This window comes from Convolutriloba macropyga, chromosome 1, assembly GCF_964194025.1.
Source record: "Convolutriloba macropyga chromosome 1, txConMacr16.3, whole genome shotgun sequence".
Lineage (NCBI taxonomy): Eukaryota > Metazoa > Xenacoelomorpha > Acoela > Convolutidae > Convolutriloba > Convolutriloba macropyga.
Genome location: NC_134468.1, coordinates 65,006,586 through 65,018,555, shown reverse-complemented (window position 1 = coordinate 65,018,555; position 11,970 = coordinate 65,006,586). Strand labels below are relative to the sequence as shown.

At 37.4% G+C, this 11,970-nt stretch overlaps 3 protein-coding genes across 3 annotated transcripts in view; 2 read left to right on the top strand and 1 right to left on the bottom strand.

Annotated features, from left to right (window-relative positions):
* LOC142350648 (uncharacterized) overlaps positions 1-11,970 on the top strand; it is a 626,363-nt gene that overhangs the window by 319,266 nt on the left and 295,127 nt on the right. The window lies entirely within an intron of this gene.
* LOC142341676 (splicing factor 3B subunit 2-like) overlaps positions 1-11,970 on the bottom strand; it is a 542,910-nt gene that overhangs the window by 265,878 nt on the left and 265,062 nt on the right. The gene's annotated exons all lie outside the window — the stretch shown is intronic.
* The window catches only part of LOC142346067 (uncharacterized), a 96,588-nt gene continuing 92,888 nt past the window's right edge, over positions 8,271-11,970 (top strand). The window contains exon 1 of the mRNA XM_075398602.1: positions 8,271-8,485. Coding sequence (XP_075254717.1) covers positions 8,271-8,485 — 215 coding nt within the window. The remainder of the gene's footprint in view (positions 8,486-11,970) is intronic.

Below are 11,970 nucleotides of genomic sequence, written 5' to 3'. Positions count from 1 at the left end.
CAGAGAACTCAAATAATTGTTACAAGAGCAAAAAAAATTACCAACAGATCCAAATAAATTGCTAAAAGGACCAAAAAACAATTTATTCGACAGAAAAATAACTGTCATAAGCAGTTTAATACAAAAAACAAAAGAACGCAAAAACATTCAAGGAAAATTAAAGAAATTTAAAATTGGATGCATAGTTATTGTACTTTAGAGTGTGTCTCAGCACAACGTGTTCGTAAAAACAATCAACAACCGCGCATTTATGCAATGACAAGGGATGAAAATCAAACAGATCATCAAACGCAACCAGAACAAGTCCTGCCTGATAATTTATTGAAACACAATAAGAACGCGATTTCTCTTGGTATTTAACTGTTTTTAACTCGAAGCAAGAAAAAAAAAACTCGGGGCTCGCAAATCAAGACTTTTTGAATGAGCACAAACTTTGGATATGAATTATCATGGTCAACATCTAAAATCAGAACATCATTCAAACCATATCTAGTTCCCATTATAACCGCATTGCTCGACTGTAAACACTCAGATTCAGAAAAACAACTACGATATTTTTCATTTGTAGAGATTAAAGAATCAGACACAAATCCTTGCTTGCAACAAGGAAAAATATTTTGTTTGATGGGGATATCGTCTTTCCAATTAAAATACTCGTTTACCTGATGACGTATCGCCAGACTTTTACAGATATTTTTGAAATTGCAAATGTTATGTGTCAACCGTTTAAAAAATTGGTGTTTGCGTTCATACCTTAAGACACTTTGATAGAGAAAAGGTCCCGATGATTTCAGCCCTCTCGGGTAATGAATCAACTTATGTTGCTTAAATGTTACCGATTCTGAGGGGAAAAGTTGAACCAAGGTCTCCAGGTGTTCATCTGAAACAACAGAAAAAAACACAGATGACTTTGAAATCAGCAAACAAAATCAGTCGTAATAACTTACGAATTAAAACCCCCAACAGTTGATAGTCGGACTCCACAAACGTCGGGCTAAGCAAAAAAGAAATAAGGTCAAAGAAATCAAGCAAAAATTTCCAAATTTCGTTAAAGGGAACAGCGTCATATATCATTAGTGGTAGAAAACGGTAGAGTGTAAACATTTGATCGTACTTCTGTTTGAAGTGGCCTTGCGACTTATCTTTGATCCTCTCAAAATCAATTTCTGACGGTTTACCATCAATGTCACGACCATAAGCAAAATTATTTATTCTTAAATTAAGACTATCAAGGCTCAAATAGTCAGGTGTTAATTCGTTAAGAACTATGCGTAGTATATTCATGAGACTTCCCTGGAAAATGTCGTGATGTAGATCAGCAGTGAAGTTCTCGTAAGGATCAAAATAGAAAGTTTCTAGAACGCAAAGGTGCTTGATACCATTCCGTTTGTTCACTGCGTCTTCTCTACAAGACTGAGAACTTCTAAGATCCTGTAAACGTTCTTCAAAAACTGATTTAAAGGATGACTGCGGCACCGTACATTTTTCACAACAAAAACCTCCAGAAAAGCTTTTATTGAAACCAAAAACAGCATGGTAAGCCAAATTGTCTGCGACGAAGCCAAATTGTCTGCGACGAAATTTAACCGTCTCAAAGCAACAGATAAAGTTTTACCTGTTCTTGTTTTAACTTCTATACCTTTTTCTAAACCAACCAAATCGCCTTTGATTGCAGTTAATACCTCCTTAAAGCCGTATGTTTCAATATCTAGGTACGGAACCAGCGCTACAAGATGTGTCATCCGCATATCCGAGAGGTACCAAGGAGGGAGATTTTTCAGGCACCAATAAAAACATCCTATCTTATGAATTGAGGCTCGACTTCCAATAGGATTTACAGGTTCAATTTCATCAAAATACAATTGTAGACTCAAGTTTGTTATGTCGTCAGAACCACTCTGCTGTATTACGAAATCTACATCACTAGGATACGTACTTTTATTCGAGGCATACGGAAAACTTAACTTTCCGACAGTCTGCATGCCATCTAATATAACTCCAACTTTGCTTAAACCTTCCAAAAGACGACTATATGTCCCCATAACAGCAAAAATTTCATCGTGATAAAAAATTGTGTTTTGTAAAACTTTTGATATTGAAACAAACTGACCGGTTCTCTCAATCTGTTTAAAAACAGATTGACCCTTAACTGATCTTATTTCATGTTCAACCCCAAATACTAAATCGCAAGGCATCACAAACTGCCTTTTCTGCTTCAACAGTTTAAGAACTTGATACTCATTTTCAGCCGAACAGAAGGTAAATTCTCCAGAAGCCTTTAACAGACTGCGGAAGCAATGATTTGCGAGAAATGAGTCCTAAACAGAGATTAACAGTTTTCATTATATCTTCAGTGAAGTTCTTAGTAGCCCCAATATAACGGAACGCTTGACTCCACGTTGCTGATGTGTCTCCTAACATACTAAGTAAAACATTCTGACCAGCAGAACCATCGATTAACCTAGAAATCCTTTCAATTAGGTCCGATTCTTCCCTTATTTCAACAGCTTTAGGAGAGCTTAAAACTTTTTCAAGGTAGTCGGTTGAGTCACTATTAGTATCATCCACAAGCACTTCGTTTTCGCATTGCGTTTTTCTATGATCTTTCCTCGCATGCTTATTCAAATATTTTAACGAACAAAATTCTCTAGGACAGAAAGGACAAACAAAGGAAGACGCAGCACCATGATAGTTACTGAGGTGGGAAGTGTAATTACTGAGAGTGAGTTCTTTCATATCGCAGCCTTTGAACTTACAAGAAAAAGCACCGTTACTTTTTTCAACTCCTCTATACTTATCCTGGCAACAACTGTAGACCTTTTGCTGTGTGCCTAAAAAAGAGGAAGATATTATTCCCGTTACATATGGCGTACAATCACGCGAATCAGAAGCCCCTGACTCGCTATCAGAAGAACTATCAGCAGAAACGGCAGTACTACAAGATTGACTATTTAGATAAATATCAACATCGTTACCTCTTGAAACTGACAATTCAAGTTCGTGTTTTTTTACATGATTAACAAAACTGTTAAAGCCTGAAAAAATTCGAAAACAAACAATACATTTAAACTCAGCTTCTAGACGATGATATCTTCTAAGGTGGTCAAGGAAATCGTGGTTAGTTAATATGACCCGCTTTTTGCAAAACTCACATTCCGCTCGATAAAGCAAACTGCTTTCATCAGTATTTTCAATCCCTCTCTGGTTTCTACGCGAAAGCCTTTCTGAACCCAGAAGATCACTACTTTTTGACGGTTCTATGTTCTCTTCATTACAAGAGCTACCCGTTACCTGCCCTGGCATTTCTCTTTCTATGGGTTCCAAAACGCCTAAAGTGTTGTCGATCATATCCTGAGCAGGTTCTTTGTGGTCTACCAGAGAACTGCTCACATTATTAGAATTAGTGGGTTCTGTTAACACAACGCACTTAGAAAAAGATTTACCAGAACGCGTACCTTTTAATGGAGCACATGGCAAGGCATTTATTGACTTCGATTGATGATCTTCTTTAAAGGGACACAAACAAAATTCTTTGTTAGAACCAAAATAGTTTTTTCCATACGAAACTGTGATCTCTTCGCCTTCATTAACATCTCTTAAAGTTCTTATTAAAACAACACCATCTTTACCTCTGAGCGTTTCATACCTGCAATTAGGGCGACATGAGGGATTAACAAAAGAAAGGGGGCCTTGAAGTGAATAAGATTCAGAATTACGGTAAAACACTGAGAAATTTAGCTCGGGAGAGCTATCGGTATCGCTAGGGCATTCTGTTACTATACCTGAGAGGCCTAAAATAAGTTTATTAGCAGCAAATTTAACTTTGGCTATTACCTTAATTCCAAGATAACCACGATTGTAATCCTCCTGATAAGCACTTTCCGGTTCGTAAATAACCAACAGACTAGAAGTTTCGTACAGATTGCGCATATATTTCAACACCAATGAGTTTCGAGCCAATGCTATTCGCTGATCACTTCTTATTGCACGGTGAACAAGTCTACCGCCCCTGTCGATCAATTCTTCTAGAAGAAGCCAGTCCGCACTTGCCACCTCGTAATAGTCTTGCACTTTTGATTCAATTTCAATGTCTCTTTCCATTGTTGGAAGCAACAAAGTGACTCACTGTTCGATAGAAAGCAAAAGCATCTAAAAAACGAAGAAAGGAAGAAGAAAGTGAAGAAAATTACTGGAAAAACTGACAAACAGACAGAGAGCATAAGTTCTCGTAAAGCATAAAAAAACGACTGACGGCAAATGTATTGTTGTACGTAAAAATTATGTTCTCACGCTTTACAGAAACCAGAAACAAAAATCGATGAATCAAAAAGAAACAACAGTTCGCAATATTAACATATTAGTTCAGTTTACATTGGAACATAACCAAAAGACAAAACAAAAGTTAAGTAAAACCAGGAAAGAAAGCGGACTAGAAACATAAGCAGCAATAATGACGTTCATTCAAAGTCTGACTTTGATTGCAGCTCCTGTGGATCATTATTCAAGGATCTAGCTAGCGAATCTACTTGTGTCGGCACCTTTCCAGAAGGAATCTTGAACACAATTATTTGCAGAAAGGACCACAAAATGAAAGTCTCGTCTGGATATTTTCCGTTGAGAACGTAAAACATTCTTAAACCGATATCCACCGCGTTGAACAGGTCCCCGGCCTCAATGGTGCCCACAGGTGACACCACAAACACCTGCAAGAAATCGAAACCAAACATCACCGAGCTCAATTGCAGAAAAAAATTGAATTATTTTTGAGTTACGTTTGGGAAACATAGAAAAATGAAGTCAACCTGAGTTGAAGTTTTCAATATTGCCCCAGGGCAACGCTTTTTGGACTCCTGCTCGATGTTTGACACTTCCTTAACAAACAGAATCAAAGTTTCAACATACTTTGAAAAAATTAGGAAAAAGTTATTACTGATATGTCGACGATAAAGTTGTCTCGGCATTTAATAATTGCTTCCACGACAGTTGGGCGGCTCTTAACGCCAGTTGGGAGCTTCACAGGAGCCAACAAAGGAAGCAACGTTAACGCTAGCTCACTGTCTGGCACTAAAAATTGCACAAGTTGAGTATAATTAGGCTAACATTGAGAACAATTTTTTGACAGCAGAATATTCTTACATTGCTTCAAACGAAGATCCGAGATCTTATCGCGGCTTTCATTGGGTGGACTTTGTGCCAATGTCAAGACTTTTTTCACATACAGGAGAAACAGCTTCGAAAAACTGTCATTGAGTGCCCTTGGAACCCAGAGCCTGAATTCAGCGTCCAGCTGGAAAACAATTCATTAAGACAAATACCCTGTGAGAACCGAAAAAGAAAATAAAAAAAAACCTCTTCAAAATCTCGCACATTGAGTCCAGTTGTGTACAAATAGTCGGCGTAGTCCACTAATGCTTTTCCAGAAAGAAGCTTTTGCCTCTCCTCAAAGGTGTGCCTCCGAACTACTTGCGCACTCTGATCTGTTTCACCAAATTTTGTCATCAGATCCGACAAATCAGCAAGCGTCTCGACTTCATCGAGTGACCGCTTTTTTCTTGTCCGCTTAGCAGGAACAACTAATCCTACAAAAAACGATGAAAGTGAGGAAAAAAATCTAGAACAAGTTCGACTTCTATATTTTGTTTCAAAATTTAGACTGAGAAAAACTTTTTCTTAACAGACCAGCTCTTGAGAGGCGAGCATCTTCCCTCATTCTGGCCTCTGTTCGGCGACTTTTGAGGTGCTCCTCTATTGTTCCCGTAGGTGTGTGCTTTCGCACTGCTCCTCCAGGTAGCTTTTCTCTGAAGTACGGCTTATACAAGACAGCCTAAACATCTCAGCAATGAAAACAAAGTACGAGAGGAACAAAAAAAAAGTGATAATAAAACTTACAAAAGGACAGTTTTCGTCCACAGACGCAAGCTCTGGAAAAACCTCTAATGCAAGCTTCGCATACTTAATTTTCATTGAGGTGGATGGTTTCAGTTTGTCCATCTCCGTTCCCGGAACTCTCTTAATACAAAAAAAATACAATTTGAAAACTTCAATCGATCAGAAATAAATGTTTTAAAAAACAGCAGAAACCTTTATCTTCTCATCTACAACCAGCCGTGTTAGCACTTTCAAGCCGTTCGCAACCTTGACGTCTATGTGGCCAGCGAGCTCTTTCAGCTTCTCCACATTTAGCTCATCAGCATCAGCATTTTTGCCACGAACAGGTGTGAAATGAGCCGATGGAGTACTAGAGGAACTGGCTGCCGTATTTGGAGTGTTCAAGCTTATAGGCGTTAGGGCCTCACTTCCTCTCTCTAATAAAGCCTTCATCTCAACAATAGCCGGCAGAGGGAACCCGATTGCACAAAGTTGCTCATCTGTGAGCAGTTTAAAGGACGCAGTTGTCAGACAGGATTTAACAATCACCTGTTTTAGAATTTCCTTCTGAGAATTTTCGAGATCCATGTTTTCAAGCAAATTAACCAAAGGCATGTTCAATCTACAATAAATAAAATCAAGGTTTCACTGAAACAAACGAAAGATGAGATTTTTTCAGAGAAAACAATGATGAACCGAAAGAAAAAAGAGCACTGTCAAAGCTAATCTCAACAGCTTAATTTGAATCTCAAAATAAACAAAAGCAAAAAACAAATAAAATAAGATTCAACTATTAGCTGCACTTTTTAAACCACTGACGGTCGTCGAAACTAGCAGTGGGTCAGCTAAACCAGGAACAATCACTAAAATTTGAAAAGCCCATTTTAGAGATTATTAGCAATCGAAGGTCGAAAAACCTCACGACTGCAACTTTTTAGCCACTGAAGGTCGTAGAACCTAGCAGTGGGTTAGCCAAACCGGAAACAATAACTAAAATGGGAAAAACAAATTTTAGATAGTATTAGCAACCGAAGGTCGAAAAACCTAACGACTGCAAGTTTTTAGCCACTGAAGGTCGTAGAACCTAGCAGTGGGTAAGCCAAACCAGAAACAGTAACTAAAATCGGAAAAACCAATTTTAGAGAATATTAGCGACCGAAGGTCGAAAAACCTAACGCCTGCATTTTTTAACCACTGAAGATTGTAGAACCTAGCAGTGGGTAAGCTAAACCAGGAACAATCACTAAAATTTGAAAAACCCATTTTAGAGATTATTAGCAATCGAAGGTCGAAAAACCTAACGACTGCCACTTTATAGCCCCTGAAGGTCGTAGAACCTAGCAGTGGGTAAGCTAAACAAAGAACAATGACTAAAATTGGAAAAACCCATTTTAGAGAATATTAGCAACCGAAGGTCGAAAAACCTAACGACTGCATTTTTTTAACCACTGAAGATCGTAGAACCTAGCAGTGGGTAAGCTAAACCAGGAACAATCACTAAAATTTGAAAAACCCATCTTAGAGATTATTAGCAATCGAAGGTCGAAAAACCTAACGACTGTCACTTTATAGCCACTGAAGGTCGTAGAACCTAGCAGTGGGTAAGCTAAACAAAGAACAATAACTAAAATTGCAAAAACCCATTTTAGAGAATATTAGCAACCGAAGGTCGAAAAACCTAAAGACTGCATTTTTTTAACCACTGAAGATCGTAGAACCTAGCAGTGGGTAAGCTAAACCGGGAACAATCACTAGAATTTGAAAAACCCATTTTAGAGATTAAGAGATTAGCAACCGAAGGTCGAAATTGGACAACGAGCGAGGTACTTTTTTCGTAGATCACCAAAATCGACAAATATCTCTGTTTCAGATCCTACTAGGATTATGACACTGTTACTTAGGCCCTCAATCCAATTGACCAAGTCCTTGACTAGATGGAAAACCACTTTTCGTGAATTCGCACAAGAGTATTTTTTGAGCTAAAAATTTGACAACGTGTTAAGTTCTTTTTTCGTAGATCACCTAGAAGAAAAATTATCTCGGTTTTAGAACTTTATAGGATTATGACACTCCTACTTAGGCCCTCAATCCAATAAAGGTGGAAAAACCTAACAACAAGCACAACTACTACATGAAAAACGGAGCCTACCAACTCTTTCCTTTATTGAACGGAGCAGAAAAATCCAGAAGCAAAATCTGAATGGAAATATACAACAATCAAAATAGGAACCTGGAAAGAAGGTAATGAGATGCCAATGGCTTTTCTGTTCAACTGAAGGTCGAGAAACCTACCAGTTAGCAAAAACACCACAAACGAACGAACAAACAAGCAGCAAATGTCCATACATAATCATATCAAGACAGTTTTCAAATTGTCGTCAGTTTTTAATTTACGAGGCAATATGTTCTACTTGAATACCGCAGTCATGATCTTGCTTGCAGTTAAAGCATATTGCTTGAAGACAGTGCTGGCAAATTCGAGTAACACTTTCTCGGAAAACAAGATCATAACAGTTGCCGCACTCCGCCGTCTCGGAAAGAAACTTCGTTCCATTTTTCACGAAGAGTCCAACAACGTAATATCTCTCGAGAAAGCTTCTCAACCACCCACGTCCAGGTATTTTGTTTTTGCACCAAGATGACGGTACTTTCAGATGCCACGCAAGACTTCTTTCGTAAACAAAATTAAGAAAAAATTTTTTTGACTTCACAAAATGGCTTGTAATTCTAACGATCTCCTTTTCCTGTTCATCGCTAAATATTTTTCGTCGACCACCTTTCTCAATGCCAGAGAGGCACCATTTTCTGAGACTTGAGTATGGGACATTGCAGCGCCGTGAAGCCTCACGCAAAGAGCTTTCTTTCACCATTTCGACAGCCGAAGCTTTTTGGCTCTCAGTGAAACCTTTGAATTTTTCTATTTTCGAGACAGCCATTTCTCTAAACAAAAAAACGAACTATTCAAAATTTATATGAAAGTAGAATGTGTGAAAGTGTATTGAAAAAGTCCTTCACTAGACTGAAAATCGCTTTATGAAACTGCACAAGAGTATTTTTTTAGCTCGAAATTTGACAACGTGTTAAAAACTTCTATCTAAGACAACCTAGAACGATAATCCCTTGGGCTTTAAAAACTATTTGGACTTTCCCACTCCCACTTAGGCCCTCAATTGATTTGAAAAAGTCCTTCGCTATATTGAAAAACACTCTTTGTTAAACTGTATAAAGATCGTATTTTGGGAGCGAATTCTGACAACGTGTTAAGTACTTCTATCTCAGACAACCTAGAACGACAATCCCTTGGGCTTTAGAACCTATTTGGACTTTCCCACTCCTACTTAAGCCCCCAATTGATTTGTATAAGTCCTTCACTATACTGAAAAACACTTTTTGTTAAACTGTATAAAGATCGTATTTTGAGTGCCAAATCTGACAACGTGTTAAGTACTTCTATCTCAGACCACCTAGAACGATAATTCATTCTGCTTTAGAACCTATTTGGACTTTCCCACTCCTACTTAGGCCCTCAATTGATTTGAATAAGTCCTTCACTATACTGAAAAACACTTTTTGTTAAACTGTATAAAGATCGTATTTTGAGTGCGAAATCTGACAACGTGTTAAGTACTTCTATCTCAGACCACCTAGAACGATAATTCATTCTGCTTTAGAACCTATTTGGACTTTCCCACTCCTACTTAGGCCCTCAATTGATTTGAATAAGTCCTTCACTATACTGAAAAACACTTTTTGTTAAACTGTATAAAGATCGTATTTTGAGTGCGAAATCTGACAACGTGTTAAGTACTTCTATCTCAGATCACCTAGAACGATAATTCATTCTGCTTTAGAACCTATTTGGACTTTCCCACTCCTACATAGGCCCTCAATTGATTTGAATAAGTCCTTCACTATACTGAAAAACACTTTTTGTTAAACTGTATAAAGATCGTATTTTGAGTGCGAAATCTGACAACGTGTTAAGTACTTCTATCTCAGACCACCTAGAACGATAATTCATTCTGTTTTAGAACGTATTTGGACTTTCCCACTCCTACTAAGGCCCTCAATTGATTTGAATAAGTCCTTCACTATACTGAAAAACACTTTTTGTTAAACTGTATAAAGATCGTATTTTGAGTGCGAAATCTGACAACGTGTTAAGTACTTCTATCTCAGACCACCTAGAACAATATTTCATTCTGCTTTAGAACCTATTTAGACTTTCCCACTCCTACTTAGGCCCTCAATTGATTTGAATAAGTCCTTCACTATACTGAAAAACACTTTTTGTTAAACTGTATAAAGATCGTATTTTGAGTGCGAAATCTGACAACGTGTTAAGTACTTCTATCTCAGACCACCTAGAACGATAATTCATCCTGCTTTAGAACCTATTTGAACTTTCCCACTCCTACTTAGGCCCTCAATTGATTTGAATAAGTCCTTCACTATACTGAAAAACACTTTTTGTTAAACTGTATAAAGATCGTATTTTGAGTGCGAAATCTGACAACGTGTTAAGTACTTCTATCTCAGACCACCTAGAACGATAATTCATTCTGCTTTAGAACCTATTTGGAATTTCCCACTCCTACTTAGGCCCTCAATTGATTTGAATAATTCCTTCACTATACTGAAAAACACTTTTTGTTAAACTGTATAAAGATCGTATTTTGAGTGCGAAATCTGACAACGTGTTAAGTACTTCTATCTCAGACCACCTAGAACGATAATTCATTCTGCTTTAGAACCTATTTGGAATTTCCCACTCCTACTTAGGCCCTCAATTGATTTGAATAATTCCTTCACTATACTGAAAAACACTTTTTGTTAAACTGTATAAAGATCGTATTTTGAGAGCGAAATCTGACAACGTGTTAAGTACTTCTATCTCAGACCACCTAGAACGATAATTCATTCTGCTTTAGAACCTATTTAGACTTTCCCACTCCTACTTAGGCCCTCAATTGATTTGAATAAGTCCTTCACTATACTGAAAAACACTTTTTGTTAAACTGTATAAAGATCGTATTTTGAGTGCGAAATCTGACAACGTGTTAAGTACTTCTATCTCAGACCACCTAGAACGATAATTCATCCTGCTTTAGAACCTATTTGAACTTTCCCACTCCTACTTAGGCCCTCAATTGATTTGAATAAGTCCTTCACTATACTGAAAAACACTTTTTGTTAAACTGTATAAAGATCGTATTTTGAGTGCGAAATCTGACAACGTGTTAAGTACTTCTATCTCAGACCACCTAGAACGATAATTCATTCTGCTTTAGAACCTATTTGGAATTTCCCACTCCTACTTAGGCCCTCAATTGATTTGAATAATTCCTTCACTATACTGAAAAACACTTTTTGTTAAACTGTATAAAGATCGTATTTTGAGAGCGAAATCTGACAACGTGTTAAGTACTTCTATCTCAGACCACCTAGAACGATAAATCATTCTGCTTTAGAACCTATTTGGCCTTTCCCACTCCTACTTAGGCCCTCAATTGATTTGAACAAGTCCTTCACTATACAGAAAAACACTTTTTGTTAAACTGTATAGAGATCTTATTTTGAGTGCGAAATCTGACAACGTGTTAAGTACTTCTACCTCAGACCACCTAGAGCGATAATTCATTCTGCTTTAGAACCTATTTGGACTTTCCCACTCCTACTTAGGCCCTCAATTGATTTGAATAAGTCCTTCACTATACTGAAAAACACTTTTTGTTAAACTGTATAAAGATCGTATTTTGAGTGCGAAATCTGACAACGTGTTAAGTACTTCTATCTCAGACCACCTAGAACAATAATTCATTCTGCTTTAGAACCTATTTGGAATTTCCCACTCCTACTTAGGCCCTCAATTGATTTGAATAAGTCCTTCACTATACTGAAAAACACTTTTTGTTAAACTGTATAAAGATCGTATTTTGAGTGCGAAATCTGACAACGTGTTAAGTACTTCTATCTCAGACCACCTAGAACGATAATTCATTCTGCTTTAGAACCTATTTGGACTTTCCCACTCCTACTTAGGCCCTCAATTGATTTGAATTAGTCCTTCACTATACTGAAAAACACTTTTTGTTAAACTGT